General features: G+C 43.7%; 1 protein-coding gene and 3 long non-coding RNA genes across 6 annotated transcripts; 2 read left to right on the forward strand and 2 right to left on the reverse strand.

Moving 5' to 3' along the window:
* Positions 1 to 1008: 1008 nt before the first annotated feature.
* Positions 1009 to 1694, reverse strand: LOC113565824. The gene is made up of 4 exons (XR_003408820.1): positions 1564 to 1694; positions 1388 to 1446; positions 1166 to 1332; positions 1009 to 1108 (listed from the first exon to the last, which is right to left on the reverse strand). It is a non-coding gene; the product is annotated as an uncharacterized LOC113565824 (long non-coding RNA).
* A 2400-nt stretch (positions 1695 to 4094) lies between these two features.
* LOC113565822 lies at positions 4095 to 4792 on the forward strand. The gene is made up of 4 exons (XR_003408816.1): positions 4095 to 4206; positions 4266 to 4381; positions 4437 to 4612; positions 4670 to 4792. It is a non-coding gene; the product is annotated as an uncharacterized LOC113565822 (long non-coding RNA).
* A 4839-nt stretch (positions 4793 to 9631) lies between these two features.
* On the forward strand, positions 9632 to 9926 carry LOC6589857 (kappaPI-actitoxin-Avd3d). Its single transcript, XM_002015126.2, has one exon. The coding sequence runs from the start codon at positions 9653 to 9655 to the stop codon at positions 9890 to 9892; it is 240 nt and encodes a 79-aa protein (XP_002015162.1). The 5' UTR covers positions 9632 to 9652; the 3' UTR covers positions 9893 to 9926.
* A 3416-nt stretch (positions 9927 to 13342) lies between these two features.
* LOC113565823 lies at positions 13343 to 21751 on the reverse strand. 3 transcript variants are annotated; one of them, XR_003408817.1, is made up of 4 exons: positions 13919 to 13994; positions 13742 to 13859; positions 13520 to 13686; positions 13343 to 13462 (listed from the first exon to the last, which is right to left on the reverse strand). It is a non-coding gene; the product is annotated as an uncharacterized LOC113565823 (long non-coding RNA). The 3 variants fall into 3 exon arrangements; XR_003408819.1 differs by lacking the exons at positions 13742 to 13859; positions 13919 to 13994 and adding an exon at positions 21658 to 21751; XR_003408818.1 differs by lacking the exons at positions 13742 to 13859; positions 13919 to 13994 and adding an exon at positions 21235 to 21618.
* Between the last annotated feature and the right edge of the window lie 475 nt (positions 21752 to 22226).

Here is a 22226-nt window from a genome sequence, read left to right on the forward strand (position 1 = left end):
TTATTTTTTTTATAAAAAAACCAAAAAGTGAAAAAAAATAAAAAAACCAAAAAGTGAAAAAAAAATAAAAAACCAAAAAGTGAAAAAAAAAAAAAACCACAATTTATACCATTTGAAACATTTCATCACAACGGTGCTCAGGGTCAGCCACTGCGCTCGTACACAGAGGTATACGTATACGGAACATATTTGGAACACAGTGTAAGCATAAATGGTGTTGTGGTGGTAAAGTTTTTGTTTATTTAAATTTTAACTTTTTCTAGGCGGCTGATATCACCACACGGCTGATACACGGCTCGACAATCGTCTGGGCAGGACACTACGTTTCCCGGGGAGTGACATGGATGCCACAAGATATGAAAACACATCGGAAATTAAAAACTATTCGCAATCCAATAGTTGCACATTTTTGGTCGAAAAATCAAAAAATTAAAATCGAAAAACAAACGCAAAAAACAATTTGGAACTCTGAAGTATTAACTCTATATTTTGATACTAAAAATGATTATATTTTGATACTACAAATTATTATATTTTGATACTAAAAATGATTATATTTTGATACTACAAATTATTATATTTTTATACTAAAAATTATTATATTTTGATACTAGAATACACACAGATGTCTAATTATTTTTATTGATAGCGAATGGGCCAGTTAGTTCTATACATTTTGGGTATACGAAGGATGATTCGTATGATACGCAGTGTAGCTTATTATTCCCCATGACAACCTCTTGGCTCAGAGTTGGTTGGAACAACGTACAAATTCTTTTATTTAAATAATACATGTTTGCATTGGAAATATCTGTAAAACTAAAGATGAAATCTTGAATACCTTTCTCTCGGGGGATTTTATACAGCTGCGAGTATATCTAAAAGAATTGTTAGTTGGGGTCCATTTTGCAAGCGGGGAATTGGGATATCCAAATCAGCATTTTGCTGGAAACTTTTGGAGACCTACCCCATTCTGATTCAGGCAAATAATGAAACATCTTTGTGTACTTTAGTATCAAAATATAATCACGAGTAATATAATTATTAGTAACAAAATATATTTTTATCCAGTCACACATCACAGTCTATATTTTCCGATAGCCGAATCCTAGAAAGAAGATACATTTTATTCCAATTTGGCAAACCTAAAACCATTTATACTTACAGTGTCAGAACAAAGTATTGGTTCTACTTGCGAGTCTTCTCGGAGCCCTCAGATCCCTCAGATTGCCCGTATTTATGTAGGGGTGTGTAAAAAAACTATCCGAAGAAGCCGTGTTGTACCTCATTGTGCCACCACAGGTATTTTGCCAGGTATTTATGAATATGGACCTAGAAAAAAGTTAAATTTGTATCTATTCAACCTAAAAGCGAAATTTATGCTTACTTGTTAAACAATCAATAGATGTGTATCTTGGAGAAGTATTATTGTGTTGTATCTTATCACTAACCATACAGTATACAGTAGAGACGGAAAGGTTAAACAAAATAAATAATTCAATCGGCAGTAATAATACAAAAATATTTTTGAATATATTGAAAAAAAATCAAGTTCAAACTAACGTTCATCGTAGTAGCCCTATAGAAGGAAAGATGCCTCGCCGCCGAGCTTCACGTCGTAAGCTGATGACCAAGACAGCTGACCAAACGGAGGCTCAAACCAAGTCCGAAGCTGTATGGTTAGTGACCTTATTCACTTTATGCTTAACTTTAAAAACTAAAAAAAAAACAAATCACTTTTATGCTTAAACCTAATTGAAAAAAAAACCGAAATAGATATTTTTCAAAATTTAGAAATTTAGAATTTTATTTTTTTGTGTTTCACTCCGCACGCTCCTGACTATACTGATATTTTTCCAGTATTCTCACACGACATCGAACTTGACATTTGGGGTTTTGTGGGGCATGGATTGCTTGTTTCAGTTTTTCTTTCGAATTTTGCGTTGATTCGTATTTTTATGAACAGAGACGTTATTCTGTAATAATTCCGTTTTACCGATAATTCAAGTCGATAAAGTCGCTGGGCATTGTTATCCTCAGAAGTTACTCAAGCAGAGAGCATCTTGAAGAAGAGGCCTAAAACATGTCTTGTGAGGTGCGGTCCGGATGCAAAATGCAAAATCGAATAATCGAAGGGCTCTCAAAAACGAAGGCAGCGAGCGTAAAGCGTGTAAAAAGCCTCCACAAACTCAATCAATCAACGGATGGAATAAAGCGCGTATACGCAGTGTTGTCCGTGCGATGCCAAAGTAACAAATGAACACACACACACACACACAGCGCAAACATAGATACGTAGTACGTACGGACAAGGACACACACAGAGACAGACTCAGGTTGTTAGTCGCTTGTTTCGCACTGCTTGCCCAAATACCACAAAATCTATTTCGATTCGCAATCAAAATCCCAAATTCCATTTGTACTATGACGAGTCCAGGCCGGACTACAGCCCGGACTACGGCTGCCAGTACGGCCGTACGAAAGGGGCATGGAATGGAATGGAATGGAATGCGTGCTCGTCGCGTGTGTGCGTGGAGTAGGCCGGCAATGGACGGGGACAGGGAAATCGTGGCCAACTTGTGCTTGAGTGCTTTCGTTTGTATTTAGTGGCGGACTTAAAAATACAGAAGCCTCCGACCGGATCCCGCTCCGGTTGCGTACACGGCTCTAGCTCCTGCCGTACCCATACCCCTGCCACCGGCTGCACCCACAAAGGCCGTGGCCACAAAACGCATCCGGCACTGACGTTGAACGATGAGCCGCCGCTGAATGTTGAGCGCTCTCTCTTTCTCTCGCTTTCTCTCTGTCTCTCTCTGCCATGTCCATTTCCCAGTCTCCAATGCCTTCTCTGGTTCCTGCTCCACTAGTTTTCGTCCATTCAGCTGCCATGTTTTCCAATTTTCGGCGCACTGCGTTGCATTCAGATTCATTCGATTGCAAGTTGCAACTAGAACCACAACAACAACAACAACAACAAAAACAACAGTAGCAGGAAAATCGTCGCTCGCTTTTCTCGAAATTTAGTCATTGTTCGCGAAATTGCTTATAAACGCGGCTCGTGTCCAGACCAATCCACTCCTTCCCGTAACCACGCTCAATCTGACCCGCCATGTCGACGCTTTAGTCAGGATATAGACGGAGGTTAGAGAATTATTGGTACGGTGGAGCTCCGCTTTGGCTTTGGCTTTGGCTTTGGCGTTGCCGTTGGCTTGGCGGTTGGACAACCGCAGAGAGCCGCTTTTTGATCGTCCGGCACTAAAGTAAAAATATTATTGCACTCCCGCGGAGGCCACCCCGTTCCCCACCACGGTCCCATAGTGGGTCAAAAACACAACCAGGTCTACGCCAAGCCCCACCCCCTCCGCTCTTCCACTGGGCAGCCTTTTGTGCCTCATCGCGGGTTCGGTTACTGGGAAATTTTGTGATTTTACAAAACGATTGAGTGGAAGAACCACTGAAGTTTACACCTCCCAAAATAAATGCAGACTTGTGCAGAATTCAATGGAAACTTGATACGGAGGAGTGATACGGCTTAGGGAGCATCGTTAATTTCTTAGGAACCTAAAATATACAAAAACGCTAGCTACGATCAAAAAATGATTATAAGAAGCAATAAAATGGTCATGAGCATGGCTCACCCCCCAAGAGGAGACCGGAGACTCGAGTGCGTCTTCTGCAGCACAGAAGGTCTCGATGTCTTGGCCGAGCTATCCGCCATGAAGGCTTTAATCATAGCCCCTCGGAAAGGTGATACCACTCTGTTAGATAAAGAGATCCCCGTGAAAAACACTCAAAGCATTCGAAGACTTGCATTTCGATAACACGGAACTATTGCAGAATAACGTCTCTGTTCATAAAAATACGAATCAACGCAAAATTCGAAAGAAAAACTGAAACAAGCAATCCATGCCCCACAAAACCCCAAACGTCAAGTTCGATGTCGTGTGAGAATACTGAAAAAATATCAGTATAGTCAGGAGCGTGCGGAGTGAAACACAAAAAAATAAAATTCTAAATTTCTAAATTTTGAAAAATATCTATTTCGGTTTTTTTTTTCAATTAGGTTTAAGCATAAAAGTGATTAGTTTTTTTTTTAGTTAGTGATAAGATACAACATATTAATACTTCTCCAAGAAACACAAGGCATAATAATACTTCTCAAAGATACACATCTATTGATTGTTTAACAAGAGCCGCCAGCATAGAGTAAGCATAAATTTCGCTTTTAGGTTGAATAAATAGATCAAAATTTAACTTTTTTCTAGGTCCACATTCATAAATACCCGTCCAAAAACAAACCACAAAACATACATATAAAACTACAAACATACTTCAGTTTTCCGCTTTTCTACACAAACCTACATAAATACGGGCACTCTACGTAAGCATAAATTTGGGTTTTAGGTTGAATAGATACAAATTTAACTTTTTTCTAGGTCCATATTCATAAATACCTGGCAAAATACCTGTGGTGGTACAATGTGGTACAACACGGCTTCTTCGGATAGTTTTTTTACACACCCCTACATAAATACGGGCAATCTGAGGGATCTGAGGGCTCCGAGGGCTCCGAGAAGACTCGCAAGTAGAACCAATACTTTGTTCTGACACTGTAAGTATAAATGGTTTTAGGTTTGCCAAATTAGAATAAAATGTATCTTCTCTCTAGGATTCGGCTATCGGAAAATATAGACTGTGTTCATCGGGTACAAGATCTGATGTGTGACTGGATAAAAATATATTTTGTTACTAATAATTATATTACTCGTGATTATATTTTGATACTAAAGTACACAAAGATGTTTAATTATTTGCCTGAATCAGAATGGGGTAGGTCTCCAAAAGTTTCCAGCAAAATGCTGATTTGGATATCCCAATTCCCCGCTTGGAAAATGGACCCCAACTAACAATTCTTTTAGATATACTCGCAGCTGTATAAAATCCCCCGAGAGAAAGGTATTCAAGATTTCATCTTTAGTTTTACAGATATTTCCAATGCAAACATGTATTATTTAAATAAAAGAATTTGTACGTTGTTCCAACCAACTCTGAGCCAAGAGGTTTTCATAGGGAATAATAAGCTACAAGGTTCTACACTGCGTATCATACGAATCATCCTTCGTATACCCAAAATGTACAGAACTAACTGGCCCATTCGTTATCAATAAAAATAATTAAATATTTTTGTGTGTATTCTAGTATCAAAATATAATAATTTTTAGTATCAAAATATAATAATTTGTAGTATCAAAATATAATCATTTTTAGTATCAAAATATGCGTTTGTTTCTCGATTTTAATTTTTTGATTTTTCGACCAAAAATGTGCAACTATTGGATTGCGAATAGTTTTTAATTTCCGATGTGTTTTCATATCTTGTGGCATCCATGTCACTCCCCGGGAAACGTAGTGTCCTGCCCAGACGATTGTCGAGCCGTGTATCAGCCGTGTGGTGATATCAGCCGCCTAGAAAAAGTTAAAATTTAAATAAACAAAAACTTTACCACCACAACACCATTTATGCTTACACTGTGTTCCAAATATGTTCCGTATACGTATACCTCTGTGTACGAGCGCAGTGGCTGACCCTGAGCACCGTTGTGATGAAATGTTTCAAATGGTATACATTTTTTTTTTTTATTTTTTTTTCACTTTTTGGTTTTTTTAAAAAAAAAAATAATCACTTTATGCTTAAAACTAATTGGAAAAAAAACGAAATAAATATTCCTCAAAATTTAGAATTTTTAAAATTTTATTTTTTTGTGTTTCACTCCGCACGCTTCGGACTATACTGATATTTTTCCAGTATTCTCACACAACATCGAATTTGACATTTGGGGTTTTGTGGGGCATGGATTGCTTGCTCAATATTTACTTCGGGACTTCGGGACTTGGGGGGATATTTTATTCTCCTGGGCAGTAGGCTGTGCTTGTTCACTCCGATCAAACACGAATCAGTCTTCATGATGGCCTATTCTATCAGCTAATGTCGGCATCCGTTCCTGGATGTGGTCGGTAATCTTTTAGCACGAATAAGAGTTATGGAAAAAGTGGCATTGCGACAGTGCGTATCATACGAATCAGGTTGGGGCATGGCGCAGGTTTGTTTCTCCCAAAGAATTCGCTGAATAATGTCCATCCCTTGTCCAGTGTCCTGGGATGGAGGCGACGCGACGCTGCTGGGCCATTGTCCGGCTGCTAATTTATCGGGATAATTGCCAAATGACCAAATGGGGAGGGGAGTGGTGGAAGGAGCAGAGCCAAGACCAGGAGCAGGAGCACGACTGGTCGTGGGCCAGTAAAGTGATCTTTGGGTGCCCATATTGTACTCATATGAGCCGAACAAGCGAAGCGAGTGAGCCAGGGGTTGGCTGGCGTACATGTAGATATGTTTATCTTTATTATTCTTCCTTGTTTCTTCTAGAAATAGTATGGAGGCCAAACTTAATTAAATGGTTTCTAAATGGATTTAATTATCAGCTTAAATTTCAAAGAGGAGGCGTCCTCTTTATACTTCTGAGAACTGTTCAGAGATTGCTCCATAACTGACAACATTCGCAACATTCTTAGCATGTGCTATAAATATCTTCGTATCTCTTGACACCCCATGCGAGTGGCGAGTGTGGCGAGTGTGGCGGAGGTATGACATCAACCACAGTCGGTGGAAGGGAGAGTATATGGCCTAAGCGCGGACTGGCTGACATTGTTATAAAAGTGCAAACAAACATGGCCAGCAGGGTGGGAAGGGAGCTAGGTAGGGAGTGGACCTGGCCTAAACGAACCCAACCAAACCGAACCGAGGGAAAACGAGCCCACCCGAGGTCCCGACTTGACCAGAAGAGACTTGAGGCAGGAGCAGTGGCCGCAGACATATTCGATGAGGAAACGCGCTATTTTTCCCAGGCAACCCTGGACCACCCACCAGGCCCCTAGCCAACCCACCCACCCACTGGAGGAGAAAGCAGAGAGAGAGAGAGAGAGAGAGAGAGAGAGCAGACAATGCTCTGGACAGGGCGGGAAATTATGAAGCCGAAGACGGCTGCAAGGAAGGGGGGAGGTGGTAGTGGGGAGGGGAGGGGGAAAGTATACAGGACACCGCCGACCTGTGGCCGCCGAAAGGCGGAGAGAGAAAAGACAGCAAAAATAACAAAAGTGGAGGAGAAAAAGGAAAAAAAAAAAATGAGAAACCGTGTGGTCCGCTGGCTCGGCAAAATAAATCGCTGGACATAAAAACGGAGCAGTGCAAGTGAGACAGAAGAAGGAGAAGGAAGAGCACGACGAAGAAGTAGCTGGAGAAGAGAAAGAGAAAGGAGCGTGAGGTGAGGTGAGAGCGAGAGCGAGAGCGAGCGAGAGGGCCAAGCAAGCGCCAAACAGGAATAAAAAATTGAATGAAATATTTTTATAACCACACAGAAAGAGAGAGAGAGGGAGAGAAAGAAACATAGAGATAGAAAGAGAAAGACAGATTGAGAAATGGGAGAAATATAAAGAGTGCGAGAGAGGGAGAGAGAGAGATGGCGAGCAGTTGAAGGATATTGATGGGGCGCAACAGTAAAAAGGAAAAGGAAAAGGAAAAAAAAACCCACCAACTTGCTTATCAAATATGAAGGAACCGAAAGTGGGTCGAGGCTGGGCTGTGGGAGGGTCGGGCATCATAAAACCCATGAGCTCACCTGGCCGAGACAGAGACAGAGACAGAGAGAGAGCGAAAGAAAGAGAGAAAGAGAGAGAGAGAGCGAGAGAAAGGAGCTCAGAGAAAGCTGTAACTGGAGGCGGCTCACCCAAGGGTAGTTGTTGGGTCGAAAGTTTTATGGATGCCCCATCGGACGACAGGTGGTCAGAGGCACGCCCACACCCACACCCACGCCCACACCCACAGCCTGCTCCTAGATTCCCCAGCCCCCTCCCTCTCACTCTCTCGCTCTCTCTGCCCCTGGTCATATAACGGTACATTGTGTTAGGGGTGTGGCAGTGGGTGGCACGGCACACGTGCGGATAATAAAAAATGTTTTACTTTTCAATCGACCAATAATATGGCGTTCAATGGACAGGCCAAACGTGCAAAACCCATCAGAACGTAAAGGATCCAAGTTTTTTCCAGAGAGGGAGTAAAGGAGAGAGGGAGAGAGAGAGAGAGAGAGGGACAGAGTGGGACACACATACACCCACGTACGAGGTTCAATCATCGTTAAAAAGAATTTCATTTTGAAAAATGCCAGAACTTCAATAAATTATATTGGCAGGACTACCCCCCACCCCCCCAGGATGACCTCTTGCCATCCCGTCACGCAAGGATGTGGGCGGCAGGCGGCGGACTCTGTGGTCTGCCGCTCGACTTGCTGGCACCTTCGCTATCATAACCACAACACAAAAGGAAATGTGAAATGTGGAAATGGGGAAATGGGAAGGACAACCCACATTGCCATTGCCAGCTATTTTTTTTGTTGGTATTCCCAGTCGCATCCGTAAGATATCTCTGGGTGCGGACAGGTGAATCAGGTCAATGGAGGAGCAGGGGGGGGGGTGGCCATTGTGTCCGGCACGAGGATGGGCTCTGGGTAGCCAGAGCCAATGGCATTCTGAAGCATCAGCGTCTCCAGCTGCCCGCTCGATGGTTATTGGTTCGCGTTGCAATAATATAATATACACAGACATGCACAGATACTCCCACATCTGTGTGTGTATGTATGAAATAAAAATTGTGAAATAAAAACAAGAAAGAACCGAGAAAGAGCTGCAAAAAACTATCAAGCAGGCGAGCAGCAGCTCGAGAAGGGGGTGGGGGGAGGGGAGGGAGGGGGGACTGGGGCTGAGCAGCAGATTTTAACTCAACTTTGTTGCAACGCGACAGTTTTTTTTTGTTTTTCTCTCTCGCAGCTGCCGTGGAAGGAAACCCCAGAAGGAGTCGAGCTTGTGGGGAGCAGTAAATGGGGTCGCCGCGGAGGAGGTGGCTCGCCATTGTCATAATGACGTGCATTCCAGGGCGTGGCCCGCCCCGCCCCCACTTGCACTTGGATATTGATTGCAGATCCTTTTGTGCCGTTGTCGCCTCCGACCGAGACACGGCATTCGCTAATTAAGTCATGGAATGCCGAGGTTCACGGCAACCAAAGCTACACTGAAAGAAACGGTGGCAGATCTTGTAAGGCACCTACTTCAGGCTGGAGTAAGCTCGGCCTCAGACATTTGTAGACCCGGTTTCCCCCTTATCCGGGGAAATATATGAGGAAATATGCCTTCTATTGGTAGCTGGGTTCGGTCTTTGGTTTTCAACAGGGCTCCCAGGGTTGCAATGTGTGGCGGAGGGCAGCCCTACTGACAGATTATGTAGAGTCGCTATATAAATATTTCTTTGAATTATAATCCATTTTCCATGACAAATTGAAGGCGGAACTTCTAAGCGAACACCTGTAGTATAGAACTTTGATCCTATTATCGATTGGGTTGAATATATTCGTATGATCCATAACCATATGTAATTACTATTATACCAGAACCTTCAGAGTGTTAAGGCCTGGCGCTCGACTCCACTGCAAAGCCGAAACTAATCCTACAAAATGGATTTGCTCTGCCATATGCCAAGAGCCGAGGAAAACAGCAGGCAATTGATTAGTTCATCATTGGTTCTGCCGAAAGCCGAACCTGAGCCAAAATGAAGCTGCTGCTGCTCTTCTGGATGCTGTGTGGAGCGTGCGCTGTCAACGTGGCCGAGGCACAGCCCTGCGATCAGCCGCCGGGTGTGAAGGGAATGTGTAGGATGGTGTTGCCCAGATATACCTACAAAAAAGCCGAAAACGAATGCGAAACGTTCTTCTATGGAGGCTGCAACGGCAATGAAAATCAGTTCGAGACCCTAGAAGAGTGCACCAAGACCTGCGTGAAGCCTGCGTGAAGCGTGCGTGAAGCCTGCGTGAAGCGTGCGTGAAGCCTGCGTGAAGCGTGCGTGAAGCCTGCGTGAAACGTGCGTGAAGCCTGCGTGAAGCCTGCGCGGTAGCTAATAAGCTTTTTGATAGACAAATAAACTGGTGTCCTGTTCAGCTCTATCGTTATCCACAGCAAGCAATCCGCAAGGGCTGGGTTGGAGAGTCATTGTGCCTTCGTTAGGCTCTTCCCAGGCTATTAGCTCCATCCTCGCGAGATCTGGATTCCCCAAAAGCTAATCAGGCAAATCAAACCGAATTTGCGAGAAAAATCCGTCAAAGTCAGAGGCGTTTGGCCCGCGGCAGGCCATTAGCCTGGCCCATAACGGTATACGCTCCCACATGTCAGCCGATTGTCCTCGAGGCGCACTCTGGCATTGTCATCATCATCATGCACGTCAGCAGGGGAGATCGAACGAGTTGGCGGAAATCTGATACCCCAGGACAAAAAAAAAAGAAACGCGTCAAACTTTGGCTCCAAAGGGTGGAGAGGGGCGGGGCGTGGGGTTGTGGGATTCTAAAAAATGTGTTGCATGTTTATTTGAAAAATCGCTAAAGGATAACTAAAGGATTCCCCTAAGGGTATTTCCCGAGCTCGAGTGATTTGTTTGCGAATTTACATACACGCAAAGGCCTCGGCGAGAGTCTCAGTGCGGAGTCACGGTGCTCGGGGGGGAGCTCGGGGCTCGGTGGTGTCTCTGCTGAAATCCCTGGGTGTTTTCCAACTCGTTGAACAGCCCCACCCTGCCAGGCAGGGCCTGGGCCTCCCTGGGCCCAAAACCCGACCCTGATCCGACTCAATACGTTGCGGCAATAATTTTGCATAAAGAATAAGTAAAAGTATCCAAATTGAATCAGTGCAAAATTGAATCCGACTGACTCTGCGCCACCCTCGGAAGGGCAGGGCAGGGCAGGGCACGGCACGGCACGCGGTGTTAAGTGCCAAATTCAATTCACTTTCGTTTACAGTTTACAATACGGCCCAAAAGTTGACATTTATGAGAAGGCCATTTTGTGGATTCAGTGCCTCGGGATATCGATTTCCAGCTCGTGTGTACGTGTGTGTGGGTGTGTGTGGGTGCGGGGCAACAATCCCCAAATGGCAGCATCATTAACTAACCCACCTCGTCCCCCTCCCCCCGGCACTTCGCACAGAGTCGGTAAATAATGTAATTTATGAATTACAATTAAAAATACACAGAAAGGGAGAAGCCACGGCAGAAGGTTGAGCAGGGTAAGCCATATAAGCAAGAGAGCTATAGATACATATACATACAAATACAGATACAGATACAGATACAGAGATACAGATATACGAATAGAGCTAGAGCCAGACGTGCCACATGAGTTCTCCCTTTGGGGGTGGATGGGGTGGGGGTTCCGTTCGTATTCCGTTCCGTTGTCTGGCAATTTTTGTGCTTTGCTCATCAGTCGTGCTCCTGCTCCTGCTCCTGGTCCTGGTCTTGGCTCTGCTCCTTCCACCACTCCTGCAGCTGTAATAAAACTCCCCATTTGGTCATTTGGCAATTATCCCGATAAATTAGCAGCCGGACAATGGCCCAGCAGCGTCGCGTCGCCTCCATCCCAGGACACTGGACAGGGGATGGACATTATTCAGCGAATTCTTTGGGAGAAACAAACCTGCGCCATGCCCCAACCTGATTCGTATGATACGCAGTGTCGCAATGCCACTTTTTCCATAACTCTTATTCGTGCTAAAAGATTTCCGACCACATCCAGGAACGGATGCCGACATTAGCTGATCGAATAGGCCATCATGAAGACTGATTCGTGTTTGATCGGAGTGAACAAGCACAGCCTACTGCCCAGGAGAATAAAATATCCCCCCAAGTCCCGAAGTCCCGAAGTAAATATTGAGCAAGCAATCCATGCCCCACAAAACCCCAAATGTCAAGTTCGATGTTGTGTGAGAATACTGGAAAAATATCAGTATAGTCAGGAGCGTGCGGAGTGAAACACAAAAAAATAAAATTTTAAAAATTCTAAGTTTCGAGGAATATTTATTTCGGTTTTTTTCAATTAGGTTTAAGCAAAAAGTGATTATTTTTTTTATAAAAAAACCAAAAAGTGAAAAAAAAATAAAAAAACCAAAAAGTGAAAAAAAAAATAAAAAGCCAAAAAGTGAAAAAAAAAAAAAAAACACAATTTATACCATTTGAAACATTTCATCACAACGGTGCTCAGGGTCAGCCACTGCGCTCGTACACAGAGGTATAAGTATACGGAACATATTTGGAACACAGTGTAAGCATAAATGGTGTTGTGGTGGTAAAGTTTTTGTTTATTTAAATTTTAACTTTTTCTAGGCGGCTGATATCACCACACGGCTGATACACGGCTCGACAATCGTCTGGGCAGCACACTACGTTTCCCGGGGAGTGACACGGATGCCACAAGATATGAAAAGACATCGGAAATTAATTGCAATGCATTTAATTAATAAATATGCATCGCCTCTTGATAGATGCAGTCATTGCATGTCAACGTCCAATTAAAAACTATTCGCAATCCAATAGTTGCACATTTTTGGTCGAAAAATCAAAAAATTAAAATCGAGAAACAAACGCAAACAACATTTTGGAACTCTGAAATATTGACTCTATATTTTGATACTAAAAATGATTATATTTTGATACTACAAATTATTATATTTTGATACTAAAAATGATTATATTTTGATACTACAAATTATTATATTTTGATACTACAAATTATTATATTTTGATACTACAAATTATTATATTTTGATACTAAAAATTATTATATTTTGATACTAGAACACACAAAAATGTTTAATTATTTTTATTGACAACGAATGGGCCAGTTGTATACATTTTGGGTATACGAACAAGAGATATCAATAGGCTTGCTTTAGCTTTTTATATTTTATGTTGTGTGTTTGATGATTAAAAAAAATAGAAGCCTAAATCATAGCATATCATCATAACCATCGGAGCACGGCGCTACGTGCATGGCCGGAGTCGGAGCCGGAACTCCCCATTTGGTCATTTGGCAATTATCCCGATAGGCAGCGTCGCATCCATCCCAGGCAAATCCATTGGCAAATGAAAACTGAGCTGTGTCCCAGGATGATTCGTATGATACGCAGTGTAGAACCTTGTAGCTTATTATTCCCCATGAAAACCTCTTGGCTCAGAGTTGGTTGGAACAACGTACAAATTCTTTTATTTAAATAATACATGTTTGCATTGGAAATATCTGTAAAACTAAAGATGAAATCTTGAATACCTTTCTCTCGGGGGATTTTATACAGCTGCGAGTATATCTAAAAGTCCATTTTCCAAGCGGGGAATTGGGATATCCAAATCAGCATTTTGCTGGAAACTTTTGGAGACCTACCCCATTCTGATTCAGGCAAATAATTAAACATCTTTGTGTACTTTAGTATCAAAATATAATCACGAGTAATATAATTATTAGTAACAAAATATATTTTTATCCAGTCACACATCAGATCTGGTACCCGATGAACACAGTCTATATTTTCCGATAGCCGAATCCTAGAGAGAAGATACCTTTTATTCCAATTTGGCAAACCTAAAACCATTTATACTTACAGTGTCAGAACAAAGTATTGGTTCTACTTGCGAGTCTTCTCGGAGCCCTCAGATCCCTCAGATTGCCCGTATTTATGTAGGGGTGTGTAGAAAAACTATCCGAAGAAGCCGTGTTGTACCACATTGTACCACCACAGGTATTTTGCCAGGTATTTATGAATATGGACCTAGAAAAAAGTTAAATTTGTATCTATTCAACCTAAAACCCAAATTTATGCTTACGTAGAGTGCCCGTATTTATGTAGGTTTGTGTAGAAAAGCGGAAAACTGAAGTATATGTTTGTAGTTTCGTATGTATGTTTTGTGGCTTGTTTTTGGACGGGTATTTATGAATGTGGACCTAGAAAAAAGTTAAATTTTGATCTATTTATTCAACCTAAAAGCGAAATTTATGCTTACTCTATGCTGGCGGCTCTTGTTAAACAATCAATAGATGTGTATCTTGGAGAAGTATTTTTATGCCTTGTGTTTCTTGGAGAAGTATTATTATGTTGTATCTTATCACTAACCATACAGTATACTGTATGGTTAGTGACCTTATTCACTTTATGCTTAACTTTAAAAACTAAAAAAAAAACAAATCACTTTTATGCTTAAGCCTAATTGAAAAAAAAAACCGAAATAGATATTTTTCAAAATTTAGAAATTTAGAATTTTATTTTTTTGTGTTTCACTCCGCACGCTCCTGACTATACTGATATTTTTCCAGTATTCTAACACGACATCGAACTTGACATTCGGGGTTTTGTGGGGCATGGATTGCTTGTTTCAGTTTTTCTTTTGAATTTTGCGTTGATTCGTATTTTTATGAACAGAGACGTTATTCTGCAATAATTCCGTTTTACCGATAATTCAAGTCGATAAAGTCGCTGGGCATTGTTATCCTCAGAAGTTACTCAAGCAGAGAGCATCTTGAAGAAGAGGCCTAAAACATGTCTCGCAAGTCCCGACCGCCGTGGACCCTGAGTACGCGGAGGGATGGACCGATCGCTCCGTTGGCCCGTCTTTCGGGTAACATTTAGCCTGGAGTCGTACCCCATATGGGTTCCTTGGATAGTTACCAGTAGATATATAGGTAGCCGGGCAGAGAACACATTATGTGCAATCATAGGGATAATCCTCACAGAAGACGACTCCATTTGAGAGGGCTTCGAATGGGGCACAAGACTATGAAAGACTTTGAGGCATGAAAAGCAACCTGCAACTAATTAGGCTTACGACCAAATTGAATCAGCACAATAAGAGCTTCTCAAATAAATATAACTATGTACATATATGGCTAGTATATAGGTGCATACATATGTGCGTGTGTTTATGCCTCACAAAGTAATACAGAAACTTTTATATCCGAGTGCCAGAGTGTGCCGCTGCTGGTGGAAACAGAAACAGAAACAGACCTTCAGCAGGGCTGTGGGGCTCTCTGGGCCAGCTCTTGGCCAATTTATTTGGCCCATTAAAATTGTATGATAAAGCGGGGCCATTAATTGTGTTGCTTAATTTTCGTTTTAACGCATTTTATCAGGCCAACGGGGGCGGAGCTCTGCCCCCGCCTAGTGGACATGGTGGACTCTGGACTAATGTGCTTTCATTTGTGGCGGAAAGAAATCGATGGACTCTAGCCAAGCAGGCGCTGATACGAGGACACCAGACAGGACACTGGCAACTATCGATTGTCCTGCGTACGATACTCGTGAGGATCGACTTTCTTGGTTGCAAATAGTTGAATAACGTGGAAGAAATCGCTACAATGGGGACCTACGACTGTGAAGCCGTGTACACCTTCTTATAGATGCCTCCCCCTGAGCGCTGCAGAAATTGAATTTCATAAAGGATATTTCCAAGTCCATTACATATTTATACTGGGGCACAAAATGTGTGCGAGGCAATGACCATTGTCGAATCGCTAGACGGGCAAACGCCCACTCGTACGGACGGGTTCTACGCTCATATCTTAACGGGTTTCCTTACACATATGTACATAAACATACATATATTCTCGTATATAGGCACATGCCATATAGGGCTGTGGCTGTGGGGGGGGGGGGGAGGGCTCGAGTATATATGATTTTTATTGTTATTGTTTTGTCCCTTTTATGATGTTGCACGTATCGCAGTAACTTTTCCAGCATCTTAGGGGGGGGCTACGTGTATCTGTGTCTTGGATGTATCCAAGATAAATACAAACACACACACACACATACAGGAAGAAAATTCGAAAGGAGAAGGAAAAAATGAAACAATAACGAAACGAGAGACGCAGTTGAAGTTGCTCCTGAAATAAGCTCTCGTGCCATTGCCCCCACCCTCTGCCCAACCCACCCAAGCCCGCACACACACACACACACACAGAGATATAGCCTTGTGTATACGGTTATAATTGGGTGGCATTGAGGGTGCCGCCACATCGCCCTCGGATATGCGTGGGGGGTGGCATCGCGCCTGACTTTGGATTTCACCCCCAAAAACAGTTTTCTTTTTGGTTATTTTTTCTTTGCTTTCCTTTCCTTTTCGTTGCTTTCCTCTTTGTTGATTTAAGCGACTCCCCCGCCCTTGCCCCTGCCCCAGCCCCTGCCCCAGCCCCTGCCCCTGCACCAGCCCTGGCTATATGTCTCTCTGTGTGCGTTTTTAAGGGCTGCTCTTGTTTGCTGACGAGTCTCCCCCCCCACAGCCCACAGCCCACCGCCCGCTCTGTTTCCGTTGTGTTTGTGGTTGTAATTTGAAGCCAGCAACAGCCGGGGGAGAGAGCACGGCAAGGGTTCGTTTCCGTCTCGCTAGGGGCTGGGGTCGCCATATGAAACGTTATGGATTATGATATATACAGACATAACTTTATGCAACAAGCGCCGGCCGTTGCGCTCTGAGGCTGTCCTGTGGTTGGTCCTGCCACTGGTGGATCCATTTCCCGATTGGCTGATCCACTTCCCCTTCAAATTCATAATTCCTGTGGTTGCTTTCATAATTCCACTCCAAATGGCTTTCGGGGCGAGTGCGTATGCGCAATATGCCATCAAGGCGGGTTGGAATATGGCACGGGGCGTACCCCTAGAGGAGATTATATTCAACATATTCCAAGGTGTAAATCTCAAGGATTCATTAATGATGAAATCTTGATATTCGATCTGCGTGGCATTTCTTTACCCCCAAAACAGGAGTCTCCCATTTCATTTTTATTGCTTTTTTTTTGGTGCTTTGCCTCATCGGATTATCCCCCCCCGGTCTGTGCATCCCCGTTGCTGTTGTTATTGGTTTTTCCTTTTTCACTTTTTATTCTCTTTGAGCTGGACACGGATTACACTTCGTCTTGGGGTCCGTATTTGTGACCCCCCCACCCCCCCAGAGTGCTGCTCACATGTGCATGACTTTCTTTTATATGTATTTTTCTCCTTTTTTATTTGATGAAACTTCCGTTAGTTTTCCAGCATTTTTTTGCAAAAAAAACCACGTAGATTTATTATAAGCGTTCTGTCGTATGTTTGCGAGAGAGATGGGTACAGTGTGAGGGGAGAGAGAGTGAGTCTTGCACGGCTACGTGACTCCACACAGATCTCCTCCGCCCACGTGACTCCATAGAGCACTCCCCCGCCCACGTTACTCCATAGAGCACTCCTCCGCCCCCGTCACTCCACAGAGCACTCCTCCTCTCACGTGACTCCACAGAGCACTGCTCCGTCCTCCCTCCCTCTAGAGGTGTGCACTTTCCAGTGTTGGCTAACGATCAGAGGGTTCCTTGAAAGACAATTAGATATTTCCAATTCTCCCACTCTCACGTGACTCCACAGAGAACTCCTCCTCTCACGTGACTCCACAGAGCACTCCTCCTCTCACGTGACTCCATAGAGCACTGCTCCGCCCTCCCTCCCTCTAGAGGTGTGCACTTTCCAGTGTTGGCTAACGATCAGAGGGTTCCTTGAAAGACAATTAGATATTTCTATACACCCACAACACCATATACCATATTAATCCGTCTTTTGTAGACTTTTCATCAGCATAATCGATCTTTTGGAGTATCTCTTATTCTTATTTCATTTCTTTTCCACATTTTGATGGCGAAAGTGCGAGTAGAGGCACAAAAACCTTTGGGGAGCGAGGCAAAAACAAATTCGCCGCAAACTAAATGTGTTTGTGGCATTTGATATGCCCCCGGGCATCCACGACAGTTGCAACACCCCCCGCCCCCCCACCGCCTTCAGGTGAGAGCCGCGAACAGAAGGAGGAGATGAAGCAGAAACAGAAGCAGAAGCGGAAGTAAGTGGAAAGCGGGAGCAAAAAAAATTAATTTTATCCTTTTCATTTCCGTTGTTGCTGTGTTTCGCCGTGTGCGGTTTCTCTCTCTCTCTCTCTGTCTCTCGCCCAGCATATGTGTGCGTGTGCGTGTGCTTGTGTGTGTGTGAATTTTCATCATACTAGCATGCGGCTACATCCGCTTCCTTTTTTTATTGATGCTCCTCCTTGCTCTTCCACTCCGTTGTCTCCTCCACTTTTTGCATTATTTTAACGTTTGCTTTTCTCTCTCTCCTTCTCCAGCTCGGAATAGACCCCGTACTTGTGGGGATCCAGGGTATAACCGATTCGATTTGTAGGAGACTCGCTTTGCTCGTGCGTCGACCCCCGGCTCACTCGCTACGCTCGCTAATGCATTTATGAGTAAAATATCGACGCCTCAAAGCTTTTCTATATAATAGAGACACTTCTATGATACTTCTCGGATTTATCAGCTATAAAATATCTTTATCGATTATCGATCACAAATAATGCAGAAATAAATGGATATTTACGGCGTTTTTTACTCCCAAGGTTTCTTAATAATATCTTAATAATCCCGGAAACCAAAAGAATCTTTATAGAGGGTATCCAAGTAATCGACAGTAGCTTTTATATTCGATTTTTTTCGCCTTTTGTTATAAATCTTGAGGTTGAGCACTCGACTGGACGCCATTTTTTATTTTTCACCTTCGGCATCCTCTCCCTTGCCCCCTCCCCCTCCTCCTCCTTCTCTACCCCCTCCCAGCTGTCGCCCCAGGCAGATGGTCGAGCGTCGCTTATTTTTCAATTCTGTCAGTTCCGATGGTCAGAAAATGTCGCTGGGGAGCGCCGGCCTTTACTCAGATTGCAAAAGGTGTAGGCGGGGGGGTGGCTTGGTGGCCTGGATGGATGGGGGATGGGGGCCCCACCCATAAGAGTATATGTTTTATCTGCGAAATAATTTATAGAAGACTCAACCCAAATGGACACGGCCAAAGGGTTCCATTTCCTTATTCGATTTCTCTACGTTTTGTGTTCAATACTTGCGGGTTTTTTTTTCCCCATTTTAGATACCGAAATTTGAGCAGGAAGTTAGATGGAGGGGGTGGAGTTTTTCTCACACTTTTCGCAAAGAAACAATCTTTTGTTGTCAATGTGGGATACGGGATATGGGAAACCAAGGGAAGAAGCGAAGAATTATGTATGTATGGGATATATGAGATTTAATGCAATCAAGGAGTTTTGTATACCCCATGTACCATATTTCAAGGCATTACGAGCGTTGTATCTGTAAGGGTAACACCCTTCAAATCCCTTTCATCAGATTTGCACAAAATACATGTCTTGAGCATGATTAGCCTTGTCCTGGCAGACTGGAGATTAATTAAACTGCTGTAAAATGTGCTTTAGAGATGATCATAGTTCTCCTTACCCTCCATTTGTGGCACCTTGCCTGATGAACAGCCTCTGTAGAGAGAGAAAGAGAGAGAGAGAGAGAGAGAGCTCTGCGGCAAAAGATATAACAGCTGAAGTTCTATCTGGCGCACAAGTTACTGGGTGGAAATATTGAATAAGTACTGTCTATACAAGCACCAAAATGAACAAAAGACTTTCAGGATGTAGCCACGACCTGTCTTCATCTACGATGCTCTTTCGTCACGCAACGTGGCAGGGATTCATCCGGCAAGGAAGGAATGGAACCCTTTTGGATGGCACGGCCTGGAGGTATAAAATTATGTGCGCAATGCTAAAATTTTAATTCCAAATTTGATTCCCAACTCCGAGCAGGGCCGCAGTTTTCTTAATTTTCGCCCGGGATAAGTTTGCCGGAGCGTGTCGCAGTCGGAGGGGAGGGTTAGGTGGAGGGGGGAGGCCCTATCGCGACAAAGACATCTCTGGGAAGGAAACATTTTTTGGCTTATGCCAAAATTACATCAAAAAGCGCTGCCGGAATGTAGGCAGACGTGGGCCCAGGCTCGAAAAGGCTCGATGGAGGATGGGTTGGAATGCCTGGGCGTTGCCGACTCCAATGGAGGTTTGTGTGAAGAAATGTCTGGATTCTTGTACGAAAGTTCCACCATCAAGATGGGCGGGTGGTGGAGTGATTGCTATCTTCATAATGACTTTGAAGTGTCAAACAGTTTTCGGGTATTATCAGCGGCAAGGTGAAAATTAAAATGGTACCTTCGGATGGGACCAACGGGTAGGCAGACAGAAGATATAATTATAATTTAATTGAAATGAAATTGTCGCTTAAGTCAAGTGGGGATGGCGCCCCCTTGATTGCCCCCTGGGTTGGGCTTGGAGATGGAAAACTTTCGACACCACAGAACCGAATCTGTTCCGAATATTACTTTGGCGTGGAATCCGGGAAAGGCTTCACAGAGTCCTCTAAAACAGCCGCAGGCCTTTGCTCCAGGCCCATCCGAAAAGTTCGAATAAGTGAGTCAATAAAGGAGCAGACCCCGACAAGGACACAAACTATTTGCACACCAATTTAATATGCGGCACAGGCACGGGCAGGGGCAGGGGCACAGCTCGGACGGCCGGCTGTCGAAGTGGACACCATGAAGTTGCACAAACGCAGGGGCCTGCCATAAACCCATGAACGGGAAAACAAAAAGGAAAGCAAGCTTTCGTCTGTCTTTCGACTAAAAGATACCCTCTATTTGGAGGCTCTTCCGCTCTTTGGACACTCTTTTGTGGCCTCATCACCATGAGATGTGGCTGCTGTTAGCGTAGATCGGTGGATTCGGTGGTTCCAAAGATCTACATAAATACAACATACCCCTGGATCTGTACGATTAGCGGGTAGAAAAACGGATAAGTTTTGCCCAGGTTCGAGCAATGTCCAAGGAAAATCAATTTAATTTTTACTCATGTTCATGGGATGGAGTCCTTCAAGGACCGCCCGAGGTGGAAATTTCACTTAAGTCACTTTGAACTTTCGCAAGTTGCCATCGGAGTTGGCTCCAAAGTTACTGGTCAGTTGATTTTTCTTCCCCTCCACCCCCGAGGGAGGCACCATTCCACCATTTCACCCGATATTTACATTTTACCCCAAACCCAACACCAGGGGAAACCCTTCGCCGAACACGATCTGAAACATCGAACAGATGGAAACTTTTAGTCAATTTTTTAGGGGTTTTTTCCTTCCTTGACAGTCATGATTATTAATAGAAAGAGGGGCCACCATATCCACCAGATTTCAATGAATATTTGCAGATGGCCAATGAACAGGGTTACCGTCGCCATAAAAGTATCTTGGACTCAATATTTTTGCATATTCTCTTCGAGTCCTGAAAATACTATAGTCCCCAAAACAAAATGGCTTGCTTGCAGTGTATGGGGAGCACGGAGATGAAATTGGAAAATCCGAACAAGAACAGGGTCGAAATGAAGAAGGGAGATGGGGGTGGGGGTGGGGGTGGTGATGGGGCAGGCAGGGCGGGAAGGGCGGGAAGGGCACTTACATGACATGACAATAACTTTGACTTGACCATTCGACCGTTTCTCATATCTGGCCATCCACACTACCCAGCCCGTCTCCTTGTTTGTTTGTGCTGTAGTCCTGTCGGAGGACAGACAGAGGGAGACAGAGAGAGACAGATGGCACAGGTGCACACACACAGGATACGTGTATGTACGAGTCGGACGAGTCCGTAATGCTCTTTTTTGGCTCTGATGCGATGCTTGAACAAAGAGAAATATTTATGCGTTGACCAACTTGACCGAAGACCAACGACCGACGGCCCTTGAATGCCAGAAATTCCCAATTCAAATCCAATTCGAAATCTAAGCTCCGCCAAAGAAGTGGCTCTCAGGACAGAGACAGAGACAGAGACAGAGAGGGTTGAGTCGATGCTGTCTTTATGATGAAAAATGTCCAAAATTACTTTTGCCAGCTTCTGGAGCTTCTGAACCTTCTGGACTGCTGCGGCAGACACATGATGACCTTTTTGGGGCCGGCATGGTCGAAAGGGTCAGTCCGAGGCAGCTCGACTCGAGTTTCCCATTAATATTTAATAATGCGAATTGTTGATTGAAACATTTCGAATTTTCTATGACACTACTTGCAACAGCTCCTTGCCTTGCCTTGCCCCGTTTCCCCTCTCTTCCCTTTCGACAGTTGGCTAAAAGGGAGACGTGATTTTATTTGTATATCGGAAATTAAATTGGAATTATTCAGTGAGGGCTCACTCGATGGTCTTCAAGAGTCTTCCATGCATTCAAGTCTTACATTTTTTGCTTGGTAGAATGTTTTTGGTACAGTCCAATCCTTTGACAGATAGCGACAGGCTTACCTCGTCTTCCAATGCAACAGATGATAGGCGTCCAATCCGCATCTCCAAGGGGTCCTCTCAGGGAGAGGGAGGAGATAGATAGATACCGCTTAGACGCTTCCTTCTCCGCGTTACACTCATCCTCTGTCCCCACATATGGAACACACCCCTATACTCTCTTT

The sequence above is a fragment of the Drosophila persimilis genome, unplaced genomic scaffold (assembly GCF_003286085.1).
Source record: "Drosophila persimilis strain 14011-0111.01,24,50 unplaced genomic scaffold, DperRS2 tig00000191-arrow-pilon, whole genome shotgun sequence".
In the NCBI taxonomy this organism is placed as follows: Eukaryota; Metazoa; Arthropoda; class Insecta; order Diptera; family Drosophilidae; genus Drosophila; species Drosophila persimilis.